At 44.6% G+C, this 25,907-nt stretch overlaps 1 protein-coding gene across 8 annotated transcripts in view; it reads right to left on the bottom strand.

Moving 5' to 3' along the window:
• The window catches only part of CADPS (calcium dependent secretion activator), a 225,309-nt gene that overhangs the window by 23,592 nt on the left and 175,810 nt on the right, over window positions 1–25,907 (bottom strand). For 5 of the 8 annotated variants that reach the window (XM_064453572.1, XM_064453573.1, XM_064453574.1 and 2 more), the window contains 6 exons: window positions 21,407–21,553; window positions 18,142–18,297; window positions 13,682–13,829; window positions 7,905–7,979; window positions 6,756–6,839; window positions 1,779–1,811 (listed from right to left, as the gene is read on the bottom strand). In XM_064453572.1, the coding sequence (XP_064309642.1) occupies window positions 1,779–1,811; window positions 6,756–6,839; window positions 7,905–7,979; window positions 13,682–13,829; window positions 18,142–18,297; window positions 21,407–21,553 (643 nt within the window). The remainder of the gene's footprint in view (window positions 1–1,778; window positions 1,812–6,755; window positions 6,840–7,904; window positions 7,980–13,681; window positions 13,830–18,141; window positions 18,298–21,406; window positions 21,554–25,907) is intronic. The other 3 variants (XM_064453576.1, XM_064453577.1, XM_064453578.1) reach the window with 1 other exon arrangement.

Raw genomic sequence — 25,907 nt, 5'->3', positions numbered from 1 at the left:
GAATTACATTTAACCAATGGTTTTCTGTTTTCTGTTCAACACCAGGATTTCCCCTCTGTCCTTTAAAAGAGGAGCCTCTACCAAAATGGGTTTTCCTTTCTCCTTCCCCCAGAAAGGCAGTGGCTCATGGACCATGGGGTGGCGTCCCGCAAAGGTCTGGGAGCTGTGTGGGGCTGGTGGTTGATTTCATCAAAAATTTTGGGGCTGCCAAGGAAGCCGTTGTAACGTGGCTTCATTTCCAGGGATAGGTGGGGAAACAACCAAAATAATAACCTAGATGAATGATTTCTGCTCTATTTTATGCAAGAACGAGAGTATCCAACTGTCTCCAAGGATGGGAGCAGACACTGCTCCTCCCGCACGGCCACAACGCTGAGGACCTCCCAAGGGTCTGCCAGGTACAGCAAGAAAATTGTTTTGGAAAAGCTTAAAAGAGTTATATAGCGTTTTACTGAGGTTGCTTCCCCAGAGATCCTTTACTTTCCAGAACATAGAGACCTCAGAGAAGGCCATGCTCTGCCCTAAAATTTACTTAAAAAACCTGTTCTGTGCTCAAATTCCTGATGACTAAATATTTAAGATGCACTTGAACAACTAGGAGTTTCAGCTGAAGGATCTCCATGTTTCCTACACATCCTAGCTCCATGGGGCTAGAAATGAATTCCGAGTATCTCATTCTAATGCTCCTAATATCTTGTTTCTATTACTCCAAGACAACAGGATGCCAACCTCTGCTTTGGGATATTTTAAACCAAGGAAGATCTCTTACTGTTTAAGAGTTTGTCTTCCTCATGCTGGGCTAAAGATATGGCAACGTGGTAGGAGAGGTTTCTTTTGGGCTAAAGGGATGGAAACACTGAAGGCAGTTGATGTGGTCCAAGATTTCTGATAAATTTATCGTTGTCATGTGACAGCATGCAGAGCAACTGCATCCGCATGGAATGCACATGTATACATTATACATACAGGTCATCAAACACTGCCCAGTCTAACTGGATGCAGGAGCTGGTGTGGTGTATTAAGATCTACTCTTTTTTCATTTGTAATTGCTAGGATCTTTCTGCCTGTAAATGTTACACTAACCCCTTATTCCAGCCAACATTCATATACTACACTTAAACTCAATTTACATGTAAATTTCTGGCAAGTTAAGTGCTCTGTCTAAGAATGTTAAGGGCTCTTTTCCTTATGAATCAAGGTCTAATTAGGGGAGACGATGTACAGTTTTCCTATACCAATTACAGAAAAATGGAAAAAATTATTTTCATTAACAATTTCCCAAACACATGTTGCTAGCTCATCACCATTCCCCCAAAGTAATAAAAAAGTCATTTTCCGAAAGAGTAAAATAAACCAACAATTAGAAGAACAAAAATAAAATAGATTAGCTAATGTGTTAGATGTGTGTTGGCTCAGTTCTAACATGTCTGGACCTTTTTGTTTGGAAATTATACTGTATTTGTACAAGTCCAAATGAAGAATTAACAGAATGCACTGCTCCCATTTTTTTTTTAAATGTGATTCAAGCCAATTGCATAAATATGGTACCTTTTTGACACCATCTGCAAATTATTGCCTAAACAGCCTCGTAGGTCTCCATAAGAGGGTAACTGCTCATTATTAACTCCATGGAGATATTCTTTCCAGTTCAAATGTTAGAAGTGTGAAGGCCCATGGTTCAATCTTGGCTGTTAATGCATAACGTGGGTTGCTACACATGCCATAAACCAAAGCACGATGCAAATTACTATGACAGAAGTTGTTTAAATTGTGCTTACGGGTACATCCACGTATTTGGAAGCAGCCTTCACCTGTAAAAGGAACAAGAAGAGAGTTTACACCATCAGTACATTTTCAGGTCTTTGCTTTTTCTTTAAACACCTGTAAGGACTCCTCCAGCCAAGAGTTGGGACAACACAATGCTGAGTGGGGGAAAAAGGATGATAAAAGCTATGTTTCCTCTCTAAAAGAATAGGCCAGGGCGGTATTTTTGTTGTTGTTGTTTTGGAGAGGTAACTTCACTGCTGCTAAAGCTCTAATAGCAACAGATGATAGTGTGGGAGTTATGCTTCTCCCTCATCTACTTCAGCAAGCGGGGGAAGATGGGGTTCATAAGTAGACATTGTTATTTTCTTCGGAGGCCTTGTTCTCTACCCGATGCCATGTGTCTACGAAGGCAGCATGTGTCTCTCCGTCGGGACCCGCCTTCCAGGGACCGTGGGAGGTCCCCGGCAGCGGAGGCACAACGGCATGGTGGGGCTGGCAGGCACCTGCACCAGGGTGGCCACCAGAAAGCGCCCAGAGGACCCTAACTTTGGCCCCTGCCCATAGTCCTGCATGCAGTGTGCTTTCTCCAGCTTTGCATGCTGCAGCCTGGGACATTATTTTCCCCTTTTTTTGCTGGCCCTGAGGCGGCAGGAACTCACAGACCACACTGGTGCGGCATGCTCACGCCATGCCACAGAGAAGTGCCCCAAAGCTTTCTGCTTCCCAGACTACAACAGCTACTTTAGAGTTTCCTATGATTTTCCCCTCCTTTTAAAAGATGTTATCTGAGGGAGGGTATCAGAGAGAGGATGCTGCACTCTGCGGTGTCCTCACAAGCTGGTGGGTGCTGCAAGACCCCAAATTTACTTTGTCTCTGGTTTGCCATACAGCAGGGTGCACATTGCCTGGCACGGGAGGTGGGGTGGCCCCCAGTGACAGGGCCAACTTTTCCAACTGAGCAGTGCCCAGCTGGCCAGAGAGACCTTTTTCCCACTGTAGCATAAGGCACTGTGTCTAGAAAGAGTATGGCTGGGATTTTCCACAACGCTTCTGCTTTTAATTAGGGTAAGCGTTGCCGGCCATCTTTGTTTGGGTGTAAAAGCTCACCTGCTTTTAAATATTTCTAAAGCTACCATTAAAACAGCCTAAATATAACACGCACACAGTTGCATCTTGGGATGAATAAATTATGTGTCCCGAATGAGAGAATGAATGTATGTGTGAGACAGAATGTGAGAGTGGGTGGAAGCACTCATATGGTGTGTGTGGGGGGTGCATAATTAAGCACAATGAGGCGATACAAAAGACCAGACTGGTGGTAATTGCCGAGGTGAATGCTGCAAGTATTGGCAGCGCCCGGGCTGCCAAGCCGGGGGGCAGGAACAGAGGGAAGGGCAGGAGGAGGGTGCCGAGTGCCTGCCGCCCCGATGCGACTCAGGGTCTGCCTTTCTGAGGGGACGGATAGGGACGGGGCACGTCCCAGCACACAAGTTTACAAAGGAGGTAGCAAAATCAGTGCCAAGCCCTTGCTCCCAGCAAAGAGCAAACACTCATCTCTCCTCCAGGTATTCCCGTTCCCAGCTGGCTGTCTGGACATCTCACTCTTTCAATGCATTTATCCTCACAACTTTCTTGGGAGGTAGCGAAGCGCCATCCCTTGCTCCTGCCGAATGGGATGGGAGGAACCCCAGCCTCCACGCATGAAGGCAGCTGGAGCCCGGCCAACGGCTGCGGCTCCGCAGGAGCAGGCAGTCATGGCACAACCCATGCCGGAGTGGAGCAGCCGCAGGCAGGGCTACCCAAGCTAGCTCCAAGGGAGCTCTTTTTCTGAACAGCATAGCTAAACAACCAGGAGGAAAGCTCAGAAAATGATGCATCTCAACAGCCTGCAGAATTGAAGCCGGGGTCTGTGCTCAGAGCTGCACCGTGCCATGCACCTGCATCTTCAGCTATCGCACAGGGCATGAAGTAATGCAGCGGCACCCCTGGAAACTTGCAATCTGAGTGTGGATTTAGCACTCTTAGGTCCAGCTTAGCACCACCATCTCAAGCTGCCTCCTTCCCCAAAGCTAAGAGGCGACAAGAATAACTCAGTCGGCTTCCTGCGATCTCCCCCCTCCACCCACAAAAAAACTGAGCTTCTTCTCCTGCCCACTCCCCTTTAATCAGAATAATTACTTGTTTTTCTTTAAACTCAGATTTGGCTACATTTAGTGAAATTTCCAAACTGCCGGATGTTGTGTGATTTTTGCTAGGCTGCCGTTTTTCACAAAGTATGTGACTTTGCCATGAAACGTCTCAGTTTACCATACAAATTTTGCGCAGAACAAAAATAAGATCTTTTACTTCTGTCTCCCTTGGGTAATAGGCAGTCTTTAGTTTTAATTACTGTAGGTGTAACTCTCCGCCCACAGAGGCCATCCAGATTAAAGGGAATTTTAGCAGCTGTCGTTCCTGTGACTCAGTGGATCTGCACATGCAGACGCCCAGCCAGGGCCTGGGCTGCTGCCGCTGAGATGCACTTAAATGTAGCAACAAACAGAAAAAAAAAAAAAAGTCTGGCCAAATTTAGAAGGGTATTTTCCTCCCAAAGTGCTCTGCAAGGAGAAGTGGCTAGTGAGAATTTATTAGGACAACAGATGCGTTAATTTTATCTTGAATTTCGAGGCAAGAATTGGAAATGAGGATATCCTACTAGGTGATAAAACTGTCTGTCACAAGACCCCCGATTACATGTCACTTGCAGAGCGCCTGGAAAACACGCGATGAAAGAAGTCGGTGGAAGGGGGTGGGAGACTAATGCTTTCTAGAGCTCAGCGGCTTGGACCACCACACTTTGTTGTATTTGTTCAGACAGGGAAAACGTGGGAGGTGGTGCAAGCATGCTGTAACAAGAGAGAGTTTCTCTATTTATCATTGCAAAGACTAAACACAGCAAATCCCATTACTACTGCAGGGAAGGGAGACTTTCTAAGCCCAGTGCTGAAGGGGTCAGGGCTGTTCCTCAGCCTCCTTTTGTGGCTGGTGCTGCCCAGTGGCGCCCAGTAAAGAAGTGGGCCAAAGCAAGAAACATCACTTGCCCAGAAAGGAGCAAACCTGCTCCTCCGCAGTGCGCCCAGCCTCCTTGCTGGGGGCGAGGGCTCAGCACCTTCCTAGGGGCTTGCACACACCACGCACAGTAACTATTTGGGTGCATAGCCCGTCCTGGCTGGAAACTCAGGAAACCAAAACTGTGGAGCTGGGCTCAAAGGCCGTGGGGCCATTGAAGTGGGACAGACCGTTTTGCTGCTGCTGGGGCAGTTAATTGTCAGGAAGCATCTAAGGAGCAGCAGGGCGAGGATGCTTGACCCTCATGCACCTACGTGCTGCCTCCTCATGGGCACCCAGAGCCCGAGCGTGGCCGGGGGTTCGCTCAGCAATCGAAGGGAGCACCACTCAGCAGCATAAACAGTAGGATGTGGTGGCAGCAGTGCAGCGTCAACCATGGAACAGCTTGGACTCACGGAGCAGGAAGGGCTGCACATTACGCTGTCTACCCGGGCTGATGCCGGTACTTCCGATGCCTGAAAAGCTGCCGCCTCCACATCCTCTGCTGCTGGCACGCGAGCGTCTCCTAACCCTCAGCAGCACTGGAATGAGGGAAGGTATCCACCCCAAGCCATCCCCTGCATCCCCGCGAGCAGGGCGAGCACAGCCGCAGGTCTGTAACCATGCAGGGTTATCCTGGGAGAAGAGCTGCACTGCGGGGCGGTGAGGGGGATACCCTCCCTTCCCTTTCTTCTCCGAAGAACAAAGTGCCTCCAGCACACCTGAAAAGTTGTGACACTTAGTTTGAACCCCATGGCAGTTTAGATAAGCTGCCAGACTGTGCATGCACACAGCTGCCTGTGAGCAATTTCTTGCCTCAGCTGGTGAGCTTTCCTACATGCATTCTTACCATCCTGATTTCCAAAGAGATCCTACAAAACTGCCTCAAACTCAGCAAAAAGGGCCCAAGAGTAGCAAACAACAGAAAATTACAAGTATAGAAGACAACTCCTGAAAGAGATTTTGGAAAGCCTTCCCAGTTTGCAGAGCAGTGCCTTCTGCCTCCTGCCCAGTCCCTGTGAACAAGTGAGCGCAGGACAGGCTGTGCCTGCGGGCAGCAGGGCTGGTGGGTGAAAATGTTAACGCAACTTTCCAAGCAAGCCCAGACACACGCATTTGGGTGCACACCTGCCTGGGAGCTGAGCTAAGGGAAGCCACACTTGCAAACAGATGCTCTTGTAAACTTTCTGGCATGCATTTTCAGAAGACCTTTGAAAATCGGCTGCTATGTGCTTGTCCTAAGAAGCTGTCACAACACTTTTCTGGAATACAGCTCAGATTGCTAAACCCTTGTGGATACTGAGGCATTTGCATGGATATTTTTCTTGTCCTGTACTTTTCTAGGAAATATGTAATGGAACAAGCTGTAGATTGGTTCTGCAACGTTAGGGAGAAATGTGCCATGACAGGCACCTTGTGCTGCATAACCTCATGGCATTTTCCCTACCTTGTTCTCTTCTAGAAACATGAAGGCACTCTTTAGATCTCCCTTATTTTGTTTTTTACTTCTTAAGATGGTCACTGTTATGGCCAGAAGAATGAAAGGAACACACCTGTCATGCAACATGGCAATGAAGCAACTTCTTTAGTTAGGGAAATTGCATGTACAGTGCAATGATTTTTTTTTCATCTTCATATGCAACCTCAACAGAATAAACCCCACCAGCCTGAGTGATGACTAGAGATAGGTTTACACCATGCTACAATAAGATGGTTTACGCATCCTGGGTGTTTATGTACTGTATATCTGCACACAGGTTGTGTATTGATGTGGGGGATTACAGTGTTCAAACAGCACAGAATGGCAGAACTATTATGCAACTGATCTAGTCCTGGGAGAGCAGGACATCACAACTTGGGGAAAAAAAAGAAGAAGAAAGGAAAACATTGTCTGTACTTACAGTAAAGGACAGGAAAGAAGAAAACAAAGTTCCTTCATCGTATCTAGACAGTTTGGCCAAGACTCCTTCCAAAATGGTGACAAACTACGAAGACAAAAAATACTGCAATTATTTTTAATAATTGAACAAGGGTGTAAAAATCAGCATCACCTTCAAAGAAGTCAGTGGAGTTCTCAGCATTGCCAAAGGAACGGACAACCCGTCCGCGAGCACAGCGGGCCAGGGACCGGGGGGAAAGAAAGCAAGCCTTTTGGGTGCTATGTCTCGTTGGGTGGGAATCACCCCTCGGTGTCATGGGTGATGCTGGTGACAGGAGGCGGGTGCAGCACGCTGGGAAGCCAGCACAGCCTCTCCGGACAGGGAAGCTGGTGGTTCTTGCTCCCAGTACACAGTGTCAAGCAGGCAGCTAGCTGGGTATTCTTGCAGAAGAATTGAACTGGCATATGTTGGCAGATTATGTTTAAAGGTCTCCACTGTATAATAGGGATGACTTGTTCTCAGAAAGTTTGAAACTAGAGGAAAACACACCCCACCATCTTTCTCCCTACGTACCAATTCCCCTCTGTGTTAGCACAGCACACCAGACCTACACAACAACCCAAGAGAAATGCTGGCAGCTGAGCTAGAGGAGCCGCCTCTGATGAAAAACAATTTCCAAACAATTAAACCTGACATTTTGGAATGTATTTCCCACTACCGTCACCTCTAAATTAATTTCTTAGAAGAGCATATGGTGATCTTGCACAAGACGAGTTATTTTGTCCACACAACCTTACGCGTAGGAGTGGTGACCACCTCTGCATGCCACCCCAACCTCTACACAGCAGCATTTAGCGGTGCCACCCCCTGACTGCAGCTACCCTCAGTGCCGTGGGGTGATGCTGACCACGGGGTGTTACCCCATCAACATAACACCCATTCTTTAAAACCACTTCTGGCCCAGTATGGCAATCCTACTAGCAGTGTATTACATCTCACGCAGTTCCTAATCATCACAGAGTCACCATGAAAGGACTGGGAGATATATGATCTTGCCTGTGAGAAACAAGAAGCCAATTCAACATCTTAATGTGTCACATTTTAATGGAAACGCACATATTAAAAACGCAATGTTAACAGTGAATCACTTCACCTGAAGCCGAAGGTTACCTTTGCCACTAGGAGTGTTATCATTTCTTTGACGGTTTCCTCAATTAGTTCATCTATTTTTGAATGGTACTGGTGCTAAAGAAAAATAAAAGCAGAGGGGGAGGAAAATATTAGCATTGATCACAGGCAAGAGCTCGATGGTTGTCAGCCTCTTCCCGTGGTAAACCACATTATGCAGTAGTATTAAACCAAAGAATTATGCAGCTTATTACCCTGTACTCCGCTATAGTGGCCAGTGATTACTTACACTTATAGGAGAGACCTTGAATGCAGGAGAATCTCATATCAGTTTGCAAAGCATGGGCAAACCCTGCCCTCTTCTGTGTGCCTGCAGCTCCGGTAGCCACACGCACGGGTTGGAGGGGAGGCTTTGCCATGCCCGAGAGCACCAGCAGCCCCCACTCCTAGAGACCCTGAAGTCCTTTTGCTTCAGTTCTGTGGGCATTATCCTGTTCATTTTTCACACAGATCACACCTGACAATGAGATACGCCAGCCGCCAGAGGGAAATGGGCAGCCCTTGCCTAGGGCACCGCAAACCACGCAGCCCTTGGAAGGGGAGTGGGAGGATTTGCTGCACCAGGGGAGTCCACAGGGGGTTGAACCACGGGAGAACATGCCGTGCACTTCCCATCTACTGCAGCAAAGCATGTGAACGCATGTTACGCACTGGGTTCAGCAGGCACATGGTTCAAATTAAGTACTCATGTGAACGCTTTTCAGTGACTATAAGATAGTTTTTAAATCCCCAACAAACCAAGATGAGCCTTTTTGTCCCATGCAAAAGCCAGCGGGCAGCGCAGCCCCGAGCCCTGGTGTTAGCAGATCCCACGGCACGAGCTCAGAACCAGCTGACCAACGCCAGTGCCTGCAGCATCAGTGTTTCTGAGTCTTCAACCCAATTTCTGCACATGCCAAACCTTGCTGAGCTTGGGAGCTCTGATGCAATCAGCTGCAATATGGCTAGAATAGGTACTAAAATACAGTCTTCTACTAATTTAGAAAAGACCTGTTTCCAATACAAGATTTAATTAGTGAAAACATACAGTATATTCTTATTTTCAATGGACTGAGAAAATACTGATTATGACTGCTTTCCAACACAAAACATTTGATTTTTCAGTCAAACATTTCAAGCACTGGTGCTAGTCACTATATTCATTACCACTTGGCATTAATATTGTTTTAAAATGTTAACATCAAATCACATTGAAAGAGACAAATCTGCTTTAAATACTAATCAGACTTTGGGAAGGAAGACTGCGAGGGCTTTACAAATGCTAGATGTTGGTCTCAGTTTCTGATCGGTAGTCTCTGAACTGCTCTACAGTTCGGGGATCTTTTTCTATGACAGTAACATATTAATACAGGAATTTGGAAAAAAGAAAATAAAAGTAGGACACACTTACCCACTCTTTAGCAAACTTTTCAGATGATTTGGGACAGAAATAAAGAGGAAAGTGCAAAAGACAGGAAAAAGAACATAGGAAGATAAACAATAAATAAACCAAAATCTTTAAAAAAAAACAGGGACATATGAGAACAGCAGCATCATGCACAGAAACAATAAGCAATGGGAAATGAAACATGATCAAAACCTCCTTTCACTGAAATATCAGAGATCCCTACCTGTAATAATCGCAGGCAGTAAAACAGGGGGAAGGGCTGGGATTTTACTTAACTGCTGACAGTCTCTTATGGTTTTATTTTGCTCTGAAGAGGAAGGCTGTCGACAGGCAGGGTTCAGCGTCGGGGCAGCTGTGTACCCTTCACCAGGATGCACCCGAAGGGCGAGCCCTGCTGCAGGGCAGGGCAGGGGTGCGTGGTGCAGCATACCGTGGCCGAAGACCTGGCTGGGACCACTCAGAGCCTCACCCATGCAGGAGGACAGGCTGGCACTGCCACGCCACAGGCTGCGACCTGCTGGGCCCACTCAGAGGAAAAAATATATGCCAACAAGCGACATTTGCATTTGCAGTTCCCATGTCCTGCTTTGGAGATCAAGACATATATGAGTCCCTTATAGGGATCATTGTAATGATTAATCTGTTTAATGCAGAGTTAGCCCTTATCAGGTCCCAGGATTGACCTCGCCGTTCTCAGCACAGCTGGAGATGTCGCTGTGGATGACGGGGGCCTGCAACAGCTGGGTACGGGTAGGAGCTGCTGACGTCCTTGGCGTACACAGCCAGGACCTCCTAAGGGGGATGAAGAAGGGATTATGCATATATTGCGGGTGTCTTCCCCATGATGTTTTCCTTCTGCTGCTGCATTTTCTGTGTGCGTGGAAGACCTCACAACCAAGGGTTTAGCTCACTGCTTTCATGAGTTTTAACTCAAAAATGGCTAGCTACGTGCAAAACAATACACCAACCAATGCATTTTCAATTAAAAGCTTGTTTAAAAAGTGAATAAGAGCCCTGATGGAATAAAATCACAGCTCCGGGAGCAGGAGAGGACCCTGTGCATCCACCAAGGTGATGTTGGTAGGACTCTGACTGCTTGTTCCCATTGCAGTCAGAGTCCCTAGGGCAGACTCAGACCTGGTGCCAGGCCAGCGACTGCGCAGAATAGGGCCCATGAGGCTGTGGGTCCTGCCCCCGGCAGCTGCAGCGATGCGCACCCAGCGCAGCCCGTGCTGCAGCCCCAGCTCCACCTTGGGAAGATGAGCCCGGCCAGGAAGGGGTCAGAGAAGGTGGCAGTTTGGAAAATGACTGCCTGGTGCTGCTTTCACAGACGCCTGGCTTGTAAGCCAGTGTTTCCAACAGCTCCTTCTACATTTCTTATGAAAATGCCTAAGGTTAAAGATTGCATAACTGGTTTGCTTTACTCAGCGTAGCCCCCACTTTCGATCGAGTTCATCCCAGCTTTCTATTAGCTCAATTATTACAATCCATAATCAGTGCACTACAATGATTCAACTTGACTTTATGTGATGAGTATCTTGCCTTGTCATGTAACAGATTGTGTGTATGTTGTATTTCTCTAAGGACCATCTGACCTTAGATATTAAATAGAAACATACTAGACCAACTGAGAAACATTTAATACATACATTTATCCCCTTAGATGTATTAAAAATTCAGAGGAAAAATAAATATTTAAGATGGTAAAGTATGTTTACCAAATGTTTTAACAGCTGCCTTTAGAGACAAGGAAATGGAAATTAAATGATGGGTGTTTGTTTCACAGGGTAATGCTCGCAAAATGCATTCAAGTATCTGTTAAAGTCAGTGTAACTGAAGGTAGTCTTAAAGGGAAGGCCATTGGGGTGGGAGGGAAGCAGCAGGAGCGAGGTCAAATAACGTATTAAGAGAGTCTCTGCTCATGTACAGCTTGGACCATCAGAAAAATCAGAGGTTTGTTTCTAATCAAAAAGTCTTCTCAAGCCAGGTCTGGGCAAACGCCCCTTCTGAGCACCACAGTGGGCAATTTGAGCCCTTTTTGCTGCTTTTGAACTGTCTGCAAAGGGACCACGTATTTTAGGAGCCACGTGGCGGCTGTGGCACTGAGGGAGGGTCCCCTCAGCGAACAGCATCTGACCCTCCCTCCCTGTCCATCCCTCCCTGGTGAGGCTGCAGGCAGCCATGCACCGGGCCAGGGGGACTCAATGATGCACAGACCTGGCTCCCCAAATTACAGACGAAGACACAGACTTGAAACGTGGTTTCTCATCCCTCTGCTGTCTATCTGACTGTATCATCATTTCTACCAGGGACTGGAAGAGGTGGGGTGGCATTTTGTCCTCCTCTCATGGGCTCTAACAACAGATCCATATCTTAACCTTTACCCCCCTGGCACAACCATCTCAGCGCACAGGTTTAGACAGCTTCAAGAAGAGGAGATGGAGGTAGCTGAAATACACAGTGGCATGAGCAAATGGAGGGGGAGGTAGGAGCACTCATTAAAAGGAAGAAAAGAGAAAGGGAGGGTGTATAAAATTCTGCAGCCCTAAACGGTAACTTATGCACTGATAATTTACATCTGCTTTACAGGTCTATTAGTTCAGCTATCTGTTAAAAACCTCATGCTCCAGCAACTACTGCTTGGCACAGGAGCTAGGCTGTCTCTGAGATGCTGTACCAAACACCTTCTTAAAGCAGCACAGGCAGATTTGCAGAGCTAATCCCCGCTGCAGCTGGAAACAGCAGAGAAACAACTGTGCTGCTGCCTGCTCCCCTCTCACTTGCCATTTGACTCAGGCTGAATGTGCAACATGACTGATGCTCAAAATTTGGAGGAAACTGTGGCAAGCACAGAGCATCACAAGTTAGCTTGGAAAGATGCAGCGAGTCCCTGCTCACACTATATCCCGACGCGGCTGATGTTATCAGTCTTGAGCCATCTGAATACTTAACCTGACAGTTTTATGAATGCAATGATCTTTCTCTGTCATGATATCGGAGTCTGCTTGATCTCCAAAATGTCCCTGTCTCCAGGGACTGTGCTAGTCCAGCATCAAACAAGGGTTTGATCCTGGTTTGCAGTGGGGAGCATCGCAACCATGGCCCTTCCTGGCTGATGGGATGCTGCCAGGGCAGATGTTGCAGCAGCTGCGGGCTGAGGGATTTGGGGAGATAAATGGGTATGAATACAGAACAGAAAATGGTACAGAAGTTCATGTCCAGGCTTAGACAACAAAACCCCACTCAAGATCTGCCTCAGCTGACCTGGAGGACGAAGGAAGAACCTGATGATGAGCAGTCTGAAACCTCTATTGCAAGGTGACTGTCACAAATAAAATGTCATAACTGAAACGCGTATAAGAAAAAGAAAAAGAACAGCTGGGTCTGATCCAAACACCACTGACAACAGGGCAAGGATCCCTGGCGCAGCCAGTGTCCTTTGGAGCAAGTCCTCTCAGAGGAACAGGGTGAGGTAAACAACTAAAGAAAAAAAAAACAAACCCCAAACAACTTGCAAACTTGCAATGATTCACTGCAAAATCTGACCATGGAAAGCTATAGCAAAAGGGCTTATCTAGGGAATGCTGACAGCAGCAGGATAGGACAGGTAGGACAGCCAAACAGTATTTGTGAATTTATTCTAGACTGGTATAGGAATATTTAATTTGACTTGAAGCCACTCTAGCAAAATGATCATCATGATGCATTTAATCTAACCCAATTTACCATGTCTTTCTAATTCATAGATCAATTCACAGAAACTTCAACCTGCCACTGTGGCTTCAGAAGAAAAAATATATCAGCAATTAATTAAAACACGTTTGTTGTCTGGCAACTTGAGTCATTAAGAACCGGGAAATTCAGGATCACCAAGCTTGATGATTATAGCCAGCACTCATGGAAGTTATAGCATCTGGAATTTCAATCCACTTTTAGAAGTTATCTGCTTTGGTGTTTTGATTTTTGGTGTTTTTTTTTTCCTTACAAGCACCACAGCAACAACTTGGCACTTCCATTCTCCTTATGTTTGTCTACAGATAATAGCCATACACAGAAAGTGTGTTGCCACCACCTGGTTCCAAGGTGCAGTTAATGACTCAATATATATGGTTATCATGCATCAAGCAAGCTTAAGAGTTACTTTATGCACACCACAGTCCTTGCAAAAAGTCACTCCTAAGAGACAGGGATTCCAAATGTTTATATTAATTAGATTTATTTGAGAGCAACCCCCTGCATATTCATCTGCACACTCTATATGGAAGGCTAAATCCACAACTGATATAACACCTCTGAAACTAGCACAACAGGAGATAGGAAATTTCATGACATTGCCTTTAAAAGCTGTGAAGGGAAGAACCTGCAGTTTTACCTCTTGGCCCATTTCCATACTGCAAAGCTTTGTTGACTGAGCTTTGGCATCCACCATGACATTAAACATGGTGCATATTGATTGAGGGACTCGGAAATCTGTTGATCTGCTGGTTTTTTGCAGCTTTACTTCAAATGCAATCCTGGTTCTGTTAAGGAAAAGAGAAAAAGAAATTTCAGTTGCTTTTTAACATACAAAGCTAATAATGATGTGAAACAATACCGAGAAGAGTTCAACAAACCAGAAACCCAAATGCTGCTGGGAGTGTTACAGTGCAGTTATTACAAATGTGTTTTTAATAAAAATGGTTTTCCAGTTTAAAAGAAACCCACTTTCCAGAATACACACCATTTATAAAATGTGCAATGGTTTCGGGGAAACCATGACTTTCTCATGCTTGATAAACAGTGTGATGATGTTACAAACAGCAGAGTCAATGTACCCCTATAATTTGGTTGCATTAGCTGATTTATAACCACAGACAAGTCATAGAAATCACAGAATCATTAAGGTTGGAAAAGACCTCTAAGATCGTCAAGTCCAACCATCAACCCAACAACCCAGGCCTCCTAAACCATGTCCTGAAGTGCCACGACTACACAGTTTTTTGACACCTCAAGGGATGGTGACTCCACCACCTCTCTGGGAAGCCTGTTCCAATGCTTGACAACCCTTTCAGTGAAGAATTTTTTCCTAATATCCAATCTAAACCTCCCCTGGTGCAACTTGAGGCCATTTCCTCTTGTCCTATCACAAGTTACTTGGGAGAAGAGACCAACACCCACCTCGCTACAACCTCCTTTCAAGCAGTTGTAGAGAGTGATAAGGTCTCCCCTCAGTCTCCTCTTCTCCAGACTAAACAACCCCAGTTCCCTTAGCTGCTCCTCATAAGACTTGTTCTCTAGACCCTTCACCAGCTTGTTGCCCTTCTCTGGACACACTCCAGCAACTCAATGTCCTTCTTGTAGTGAGGGGCCCAAAACTGAGCACAATATTCAAGGTGCGGCCTCACCAGTGCCAAGTACAGGGGCACGATCACGTCCCTGTTCCTGCTGGCCACACTATTCCTGATACAAGCCAGGATGCCATTGGCCTTTTTGGCCACCTGGGCACGCTGCTGGATCATGTTCAGCTGGCTGTCAGCCAACACCCCCAGGCAGCTCTCCCGCCAGTCCTCCCCAGGCCTGTAGCATTGCATGGGGTTGTTGTGACCCAAGTGCAGGACCCGGCACTTGGCCTTGTTAAATCTCATACAATTGACCTCGGCCCATCAATCCAGCCTCTCTAGATCAAATCAGCCTTCTTACCCTTGAGCAGATCAGCACTCCCGCCCAACTTGGTGTTGTCTGCAAACTTACTGAGGGTGCACTCGATCCCCTCATCCAGATCATTGATAAAGATATTAAAGAAGACTGGCTCCAACACTGAGCCCTGGGGAACCCCACTTGTGACCTGCCGCCAGCTGGATTTAGCTCCATTCACCACAACTCTCTGGGCTCGGCCGTCCAGCCAGTTTTTTACCCAGCGCAGAGCACGCCCATCCAAGCCACGAGCCGCCACCTTCTCTAGGAGGATGTTGTGGGAGACAGTGTCAAAGGCTTTGCCAAAGTCCAGGTAAACAACATCCACAGCCTTTCCCTCATCCACCAAGCAGGTCATCCTGTCATAGAAGGATATCAGGTGGGTCAGGCAGGACCTGCCTTTCATGAAGCCATGCTGGCTGGGCCTGATCCCCTGGTTGTCCTGCACATGCCTGGTGAGCGCACTCAAGCTGGACGGCTCCATAACCTTCCCCTGTACAGAGGTCAGGCTGACAGGCTTGTAGTTCCCTGGATCCTCATTCTGGCCCTTCTTATAGATGGGCATCATATTGGCAACCCTCCAGTTGTCTGGGACCTCTCCTCTTAACCAGGACAATAGCAAGCCTGACACATTAAAGGAAGCTCCTGTTGCTCCATGATATCAACTACAAATAACAGAAGCTTGTTCATCACTTGACTGAAAGGACATTGCCAGATCATTGCATTTTTAGGTCTATGTGATATTATTTGCTTGCTGAAAGTTCCTAAGTGTCTCATAAGTTCATAGAAGTAGTTTCCCTGAAGCATACATACTCACTAGAATACGTCTGCAAGATGTGCACAGGCGCAGTCGTGCACATATGAACACACACAGAGAGGCATCGTACGAGCCCACACCTCACTGCTCTCCTGAGGTTTCACTGAGCTCAGGTTTGACATCCCTGGCAGTTGCAAACCATGTTACACCAAGAGCTTTGTTGGGCTAAAGACTACAGGATTTGATCCTGTGTTGTACTTTAAAATACCAAGGCATCTGTGACTCTAACATGGGGAATACTCTGCAGTACGGTGGGCTTTGCCTTGCTTTTCTTTGGAGCCCCTCTGCAGACTCCTGAGGTACTTCTCTAATTTAACCTAACACAGAACAATTATCACATCAGACAGAATCTGCCAACAAATTAACATAGGAGCTTCAATTTAGAAATAACAAATAATATTAGCTGCAGCTCAGGAATAACTCTGATCTTGAAAGATCCCCCAAGGGTTATGCAAATGAAAACTCATTTACAAATGTGAAACTCCCGTTCTTGGGATGAGATCTGAGCTGGTACATAGGTCCTCCTGCCCAGATTTATTAGTAAGACAGGCCTTCCTTGCAAGGGCTGCTTTCCTGACAGCCCCGAAATACAACCAAGTGTGGAAGGCGGGGTGGCTCCTCCATGGTATTCAACAGTTCAGAGACAGACGCGAAGAAAAATGTTGTGTCAAACTGAAATTGCTAAAGAAACCTTAGCCAGGCCCTGTTTGCAGGTGATATAAATAGGGAAGGCAGCATATTGGTTTACATCAGCAGTGGCATTTGAACTGATTTAATTACCAGTGCCAGATTTAGCCTGGACTCGGGGACTAGAATCTTGATAATTACTGAAAGGACCCAAAGTGACTGGGATTTTCCATCTCCTTGCAGAGATGAGCATGTTCCTACTTACTTATGCTCAGAACCATTATATATAGTCATACCATTACAAGCTGGGCCAGGTTTTTACAGAGGGGCAACATATTTGTAGAAAGGTTGAAGTAGTTGAGGAAAAAAACCTCAGCTGTCAGGCACACAAGCCCTTCTTCAGATGTACCTGGATATTTGCTTCTTTTTCCCACTTATCTCAGCTGAGCTAACCCGGTCTGATTTCTATACATCATCGCAGCTACAACTGCACTGCAGGTGTAGCAAAGGTGCCTTGATTCCAATTAAAAAAAAAAAAAAAAAGAGAGAGAAAATAAGTGTTTTACTGGTGGTGCTGGGGGTAGGGCAGAGAGCAGAGCTCCAGCACTGCCTTTGCCCCTAAAGGATGGTCCGACAACTGAACCTTAGCATTCATGCCAGGCAAAGGACCAAAGACAAGCTGCTGCAATAAAGGGGGACTTGCTCAATGCCAAAGACATCACGACCATATTGCATTGAAAATGTACTGGGTTTTATTCCAGAGCAAGCCTTGAGCTGTCTGCCTTCCAGCGGGTGAGTCTCTTGCCTACATCTCAGGGACCGAACATGCCTTATCTTACGGTTATATTGCATATCCAGACTGTGAGGAATGTGCGAACAGTAAATGCCACGCTCACACTTGCAGAGTGGCCAGGCAATTGTGGTACAGAACAGCCACATCACACATTGCAGCTAATATTAGCATCTACCAGCTGTATTTGGCACCCATTTTTCCTTTGGTTTGTCTCTTTGTCTATTAATTTCTGCACAATGGAATTCAAAGTTCATTTCTTCCTCCTGCCTCATCACCTCTGATGCTATATAGACATAAATTACCGTGGAAAAGTTAGAAATGTAACATTTTTTAAAAAAATGACAGCTGCTAGTATGTTTAAAAATTTTTAAGGAAGCCTCTCTGTTTTGGATGATTTGCAGGTGAGTATCCTATAATGTGGCTGATGATACAACAGCTTTTCTTGGTTGACGGCAGATGCGAAGCCTGTGTGCCAAGCTACACAAAGTCCCCTTTATGGGATCACTTTTTTGCTTGTTTTTTTTCATGGATCTGTGTTTTTTAGGTGGGTGCTGTGATCTTACTTAGGGCTATGCCTTCAGCACTCAACCCTGCCAACACCAAACTGCATTTACAAAGACTTGACTTCATGTGTGGCACCGAAAATGAGTAGCATCCCATAAAGCTAGAAAGAATGGGTGATTTATTGCCTTATTGCGAATATGCACCCTCCAGAGTCTCAACAGAGAAGCGCTTGCTTGAGAGAGTCAGCAATTCACAGCAGTAGGGTGGCTTTCCACCATACCTGTTCTGGGCAGGGGTGAGCTGTGGTCACTAATAAATGGCGGCTGAAGTGAAGCTTCGCTGATAATAATACAGAGAAAACCATTACATCCTGTGAGCTCCTATGAGAAACGTGGCTAGTTCGCTCAAGGGCACGTACCTTTTCACACAGGACTCAATCATGTCACTCGCCATAAGCTTCAAGCGTTGCTCCAAGTGTTTTCCAAACTCCTCCTCAGGCCAGTGCAAATCCCGAATGAAGGTCTGTAGGGCATCAAGTTTCCAGAACAGATCTTCTGAGGTGCCTGATCCATTGCTGGCAGGGCAAAACGAGAACAAAAGTCATAAGTGGCATCAGGCTCTTTGTAACCTGATGTGGAGACCATTCCTGCAACAAGTGTAGAGCAGACAGTAGTTTCATACACAGGACAACGCTGGCAATCTCCACCATCAGGATTTTGAGTTTTACCATACAGTTGCCTAATCTACCTTGCTGTCATCACCCACAAAACTTTCCAGACCAGATGAGTAAGACAACAGTATGAGTTACACATATTAACAGGAAGAATGTGTGTATGGTAAAAATCAGCCTTAGTTAATAACCACATTAACGTATGTGATTATTAAGAATTAAGGCCAGAAATTGTGGTAGAAAATCCTCAATCAATAATAACTGCCATACTAGACTGTATGCAGTTATTAAGATTTTGGGTTTCATGCAATTCTCCCCCCTCCGAATTATATCTTGAGTTTGCCTTGTCCCCCCAGTGAGGCCCCGTTTCCAGGTAAGGGACAGTGCTAACAAGTGGTGAGCGAGGACACACTTTTATCTCTTGAACAGCTGAAAAAAAATCGGGGTAAGTCAATTGAGCTAAGGTCACTAGACATCTCACATCCCGGAGTTTTGGCAGGATTGACCACTCCACCTTTTCACAGATCTGCCTCTTGCAAAGGCATCTAAAGGCCAACAAATTTCCATATATTTTTTTTTTAAATTATTTTGCAACGTCTTTGGTCTGTCACAAAACTCTGAATTTCTCCCCCATGCATATATTCTCGTACCCACACCCCTGCCCAGATGGAAGTCTTTGGTCCTGCAGTGTGTAGCTACACCGGCTCTTTTCACAGTATAATTATATCTCAAACCACTTACAGAATAAAAATACAGAACTGGATTGCGCTCTGTTTATGCAGAGAAATTTATGCATCTGTAACCCTTTTCTCTCCCTCTCTCCTGCTTCCTCACTTTTTTTCAGAACAATTACCAAGGGAGCTTCAAGAGTTTCAACCCCCTCCTCGCATACCACTAATGCTAACACGATAATTTATAAGATATTTAACACACCATGCATTACCACTTGTGCTGACATCATCTATAGAAACAGATGAGGGAGGGTGTTTCTATTGTGACAGATGCCAGCTGCATTGAGTTAATGCTAGAGGAGATCGGAGCTAATGCACACACGGCTACTGCAAGGTGAGAACCGTAGTCCCAACATGCTAGAGGGGTCCTGTGGGGTCCTGTGCTAACAGAGTTAACGAGATAGAGAATGAATCGTCTCGGTTGTAGGAGAAACGTATCTGACACTAAGCAACAGGTAACATGTCCTTGATGGAGGGGAAGGGTGAGTAAAAGGAAACCAGGGAGATGAAAAGATAAAGAATCAGGCATTTCCTTTACCCACGGGACCAGTTTGTACAACAGTCTCAAGTGCTCATCTACTGTCAGTTTTTAGTTTCACCTGGTTCAAACCTGTGCTTGCGTATAAATAAGCTTTACAGTCTAAACTCAGTTTTGGAACTGTATGAATTTATGGTTTAAATAATTAAATACATGTAAGTACAATAGTTGGTGTTTACTACAGCACCATTATGACACCCATTTGGTCGTAAAATGTTTAAAGTATTATTCTTGGTCTTTTTCTCACTTTTGATTAGGGCTCCGTGCAAGTAAACAATATAGTATATTAATTTCCAAGATGCACTGTTAATATTTTGCTTGTGAGCACTGCAATTACTCTAATCATGCAGGTAGCTTGCAGTGTACCATTGTTGCTCAACGTTTTCAGAGGGATTATCCAATTTTCTGCCATGACATGATTCTTATCTTTTCAAGGGCAATACCACAAAGCATGCACAGAGAAAGATTAAAACTTTCAAGTACTCTTTACAGACAACTGCCTAAGCTAGCCTTTAATATAGCTATCTTAGCATGAATATGAGTTGTATAGCTTTGAAACAAAAACAACCATGTTAATATCTAAAAAGTTTTAAAAACCTATTAAAAATTAAGCATCAGTGTTTGTTTTACTTCTGGTTCATTACCACTGCTCTGCAATAAAGCCTGCATGAGGCTAATGGCAGAGGCATTTTGGTGGACTCCAGGTGTAGATGTAATCAAGGGTGTTTAGGTAACAGTGATGGGGGTAGTTTTGGGGGGCTTCTTCCGTTTTGTCTTTTAGGTGAGAAGGTAGGGAAAAGGCAACACATCTGTGTAGTGCTGGCTGAGATCACCCCATGCCAACCCTAAATAACCCTCTAGGAATTTGGATGGAGACTGGCGAGATCACAGTTCCTGTGCTAGGACATCCTGGGAGATGAGCTACCTCAAATGCCAAGATTTGGGTTGAGCCCACTGTGCAGCACCCTCCACACTGCTTGGTGGCTGGGACATTTATGGGAAATCTGCTATAAAAACAGAAGTTGCCTAATGTATGCTCAGGATTTGCAGTAACATACCCTGGAACACTCAGGCAGGGACCTGCAAGCACAAGGCTCCTGCAGATTGACTGTTTTGACACTATGCCCAATTTTCCAGGCCATAATCTAAAGTTCATGTTGGAAATATCTCTCTTTAGTTGTCATGGCATTATTCAGGCTGTAGTGATAGCTATGGAGATTTAATTGCTCTCTGGGACCTCCCCCAACACGAATACGGATTGTTGCAGGGTGTTCCTCTTTCTGTTTCATCAAAATCAAGACAAAAATTATTACCTGGGAAATGCAGAGCTTCCATTAAATAAAAGGCACTTTTAGATCTACATCTGGTCCACAGAAATTGGTTGACTGCATTGAAATTGATTCACCTTCTCTTTTGGACAAAAGTCTTTGCTGAGACACATAAGATCATATTATAAGCTCTGTGGTTCGTATGTTCAGATCATGTCCCATTGTCGACAGCTATTTTGTCAAGCAAGATACTTGCTCAAACTCTCAGTGGGAGTAAGACAACTTTTCAAGATTTATACAAAAAAAAACCACCTCAAAATACACATGCCAGAAATTCACTAGTGTCTCATTCAGAAAATGTCTAATTAACTGTATCACTCTTTAAAGTTTTATATAATGCACAGAAACAAACAATACATATCCATGCCAAGATTACTTTAAATTTAAATGAGATCTAATTTGAACTGAATACACACTCAGAATCATAAATAGCAGCCATCCATGACGGTGCAGAAAAGCTAGGCATTTGTGGGATGCCTAGTGGGATGTTAACTGGTAGATTTGGTACTTTAGGGAGATTCACATTTGGTAGATTCACATTGGGCAGATTACTTGTTAAACTCCTGTGGAAGAAACAGACAGAAAGAAAAAATACCATAACAGTGACAATGCAGATGTAGCAGAAGCACGTGACACTCATAAACAAATCTGCAAAGTTCACAGCACGACGACAGTTAAAAAACTAAAGCAAAACATTTCAGAAAGAAGCATGAGTATGGAAGCTTAAGGGTACTGGGTTTGCAGTCTGCGATAAAAAGCAAGTTACTGGGGAAAAAAAAAAAAAAAAGAATGAAAAGAAGAATCACAAAGTAGCAAATTAACAGAGTACTCAAACACCCACAGAAAATAACTCCACCTTCAAGTCCTGATACCATTTCAGAGTGCAGAGAGCAGCGTTTCCTCGGAAAAATCTCTCTCGTAAGGAAGTGAGTCTCAGTCTTTACACACTCAGTTAGGCTGGATGAAAGAGCTAAACTAAGAGATCTACTAGAGAATTAGGATTCAAAATAATAAACAAAGAGTCAGAAATTCCAGCCCTGCAGGTGTCCATAAGAGTTCTTCTTGTACCAAATTCAATGGAGTCGGGATTTCACTCCAAAACCTCTCTGATTATTTTATACTCTACAAATAACAAAAAATCTGCTGATCTGGAGCAATGAAATGGTGAACCGCAAGGTTCTTCGTCAGTGAAGACTCATGGCTTGATCCTGCCCTTGCATTCCTGGGTGTGGAGAAAATGTGTCCCGCAGGTTGCCCAGCTCTACATACGTGCACTGCGAATGAATCGCACTTAATAAACCCAGGACTGGTATGTGAATATTTCTTGGCTGGAAATGGACTATGGGGTGATTAAGACATTCAAAGGTTAATTTATGAAGCACGTGTACTTGGGCATCATGACTTCAGTAAATATTTTCAGACATGCAACTTATGCAAATACAGATTTTTTAAAAGTGGGCTGGCGTATTAATTCAATGCGATGTACTCTCCTGAAACGATGTGCGGTGTAACGGCATTGCATGCCCGAAGTTTGCAAAACACCCTGATGTATTTCAGTGTGCTAGGTCTCTTGACGTTATAGTTGGTCTAATTCTGTTTTAATGAGTGTCTCATCATGGTTATCTTTTACATGCAAAATAAAAATGTCATGGGATTTGGGAATCGGCAAAAGACAGAGCTCAATTACCCAACTTCCATGCTTCCCGGCTGGCAGCAAAGCAGCCAGTTTCAGAGGTATATCTTGTTTCTGCCGTAATCCAGTAATGCTGTATGGCACACTGGGGCACAATCCATAGATGGCTTTACAGTCCCATTTGAGGAAAAAAACCAGATATGCTTTGACACCGTTTTCACCGGGTCATTATTTGGGCTCAGTGAAAATGGAATCAGGACTTCAGGATTTCGGCTTCACCCTGCACTGCTGAAGCTACAGGGAGCTCTTCTATTGATGTGCACAGACACAGCTTCAGCATTCACACTTCCCTGCTCTCAGTGACCGCACCAGGACATGCCACCTTAGGAGGTCTCTCCCATTCCCCTGGATTAAATTAGTTACTGTACGGGCAGCCTTATCTGGACTCTTGGAAAACTATCAAACTATACACCATGTATTTCAAGGCATATTAAAATCTTAGCGACTTCCTTGAGTCATATTTTGAACTGCATTTCTTACTGCAAGTAAGACTTTATCCTCATTCTCCCTTTGTGAATAAAATCCCTTGTTGGGAAGGAAACCCACAATGCAAAGGCTTTTTCTAGTGGACAAAAAAAGTATGTTCTTGCTTTCTTTTGCTCCTGTGATTCTTAGTAGATTTGACTTTGTGCTATTTGCTTGTTCTCTTTGTTAGGCAGTAAGCAGATATGAGAATTTACTAACGTAACAAAGCTGTCCATTGTTTCCATTCATACTGTGTCTGCTATTAAGATGATGTGATTATTGAATGAGACACAGACTCCATAGTGATTGAGAGAGTGTTAAATCTTCAGAAATGGCAGTGCATGTGGTTAGATACTGATATGGAATAAATAAAGAAATAGCAAGAGGTGGACAACATATAAATGTATAAGGAAAAGCAACTTAAATAACTTAGCCAGATGGTAAATACATAAATCAGAGGACCTTTGGTTTTAATATTAAAATTCAAGAAGTGACAGTGTTATATTAATAAAAACACTGTATTAATAAAATATGACTTCTAGAGTAAACAGTATACTATATTCACACGGAAACATATTTCTTTTATACAACACATTATTTTGCTGATGCAAGGATATGTTGCAAGAATAAGTTAGTACTCTTAAAACAAAACAAAACAGCAAAATAATGGAGTATATTATGTTAACATACAGTAACTAATTTTAAATATATTCTCCTGAATTGACATGCACGGTTTTGCAGGTTCAACCGATCTAATTATCTGACTAACAGTTGCAGTGAGACCTGTAAAAAATGATTAATATTACCAACAAATGTTCCAGCCTGCAGTTGCTCAGACCATAAAACTACAGGTCCAAGATGAGAAACTGTTTCTAGAAGCCAGCCGTGCCTATTTAATATAGATGGCTAAAAATAACGTCAGCCATCAGGCAGGGAATGTGGGCATTTGCATCAACAAGATGAGGGCTGTCTGATTTAAGGCGACTCAGCTTCAGGACTGGATCCTGATACGTTTGATAAAAGACACACACTCCGGAGCTGTACTGCTTGTTTTCTTGGCTGCTTCTGATTCACCCCCGTTTGTGTCTGGTAGCTGTGTAAATGGCTTTCACCTGTACTGTCTGCTGGGAAATTCTCAGTGCAAACAGACTGGCAACATACCCCTGGACAACATCCCAATGCTCACGCTCTACTGTAGCACTGATCACAGAAAACAAGTCCAAGTGCACAGGGGCTGCTCCTGTAGAGCTGCCCTAATACCAAAAGGAGGGCAGAAAATCACAGTATTTTTAAAGAGTTGTCTCCTGGCTTCAGAACAGAGCTAAATGAGAGCCTTGTCCATACTTAAACACTCAGTTCCTATGGGATGCCTGAAATGATTTAGTGATGGAAGATGCAAACGCCTGTCTCTTCCATCACTGTAAATGCTTACAACCTTACTGCCTAGGCTGAGCAAATGCTTAAGAGCAAATCTTTTCACAAAAGCCTTGATGTGAAGCAAAGAGCTTGACAGTGAAGTAGGCAGTCAAATCTGTGCTCTTCCTCTGACTGACACCCAGAATAGTAACAAAAATACTCATTTTCACTACAACGGTGCTTCTTTTAAGGGGAAACATTTTCACTAGCATTTTGTAGTAGTACAACCTTATAAAATGATTAGTATAATCATACTGTTAAAGTTCTTACGTTTATATTAATGATACATTTATAAATAGTTTGCAAAGGGTTAGCGAGCAATTAATAGATACTAAAGCCAGGACTACAGTGCAGTAGAGACAGCCATAGGTCAATGAATAACATCCTATTCAAGTGATTGAAACTGGTTGTCATTGCACCGGCTTTAGCATTTGCTCAAAAAGATCTTTCAACACAGACACACACACAGAGACGCACACACACAAGTACGTGTCTGCTGGGTGCAAGATAAATCAGCGTTCTCTGAGAAGCTAGCGTGAAAAAAAGCCCATTGCAAACCCTACTTTTCCAAGACCTCTCAACTCACCAAAGAACAGACCTACTCTGTATCCTCCGTATTTGGATGACTGTGCGAAGGACAAGTGTTCCACATGTCTCTGCGTGGATTCATACAAGCACACCAGCTGCTCTAGCTATAGGGCACGGACCCCCTGCAAATTCAGCAGCTCCGCAGAGGCAGATTACATAGCCCTCACGAGCACATTACATCGATGCTTTTCCCCCCCATGTTTTCAATACTTAACAGTATCTCTCTCACTGTTTGTGATTTCTATACCTAACTCCTTGTAGCATAAGGTGCAGAGTATTCAGCAATGAAAATAGAAGAAATACATGCTTGCAAACTGCCATCTGGTCAGGTTATGGAGGGCTACATATTTCAGCCTTGATTGCAAGCACGAGCATAGAGAAACCCTTTCAAAAAACTCTGTGCTATGGAATAATTTCTTGGTTAACAGGAGGTAATTAGATTTCCTTCTCACGATTCACTGTAGAGATCCAAAGCAGGACAGCAGTAAGCTTGGTGGAACGGACAGCCACGATGATCTACCTTTTCTGGCCAACCTGAAGGCCTTTCCTCAAAGCAGAGGAAAGCCATGGAAAAACATACTACAGAGTTCCCAATTCCCAAAAAGCTGGAGGTGGCAATGGAAAGCCATGACTTGGATGGGAATTGGCTGGTCCAAACTCTTTGAGAATCAACAGGCAAAAATTCAACCGTGCTGCAGTATGGACATACTGGGGGAGAAGGAGGTAGATACATGAGGGCAAATCAAAATAAGTCT

The sequence above is a fragment of the Phalacrocorax carbo genome, chromosome 6 (genome assembly GCF_963921805.1).
Source record: "Phalacrocorax carbo chromosome 6, bPhaCar2.1, whole genome shotgun sequence".
Taxonomy (NCBI): Eukaryota; Metazoa; Chordata; class Aves; order Suliformes; family Phalacrocoracidae; genus Phalacrocorax; species Phalacrocorax carbo.
This window is presented reverse-complemented; position numbering and strand designations above follow the sequence as displayed.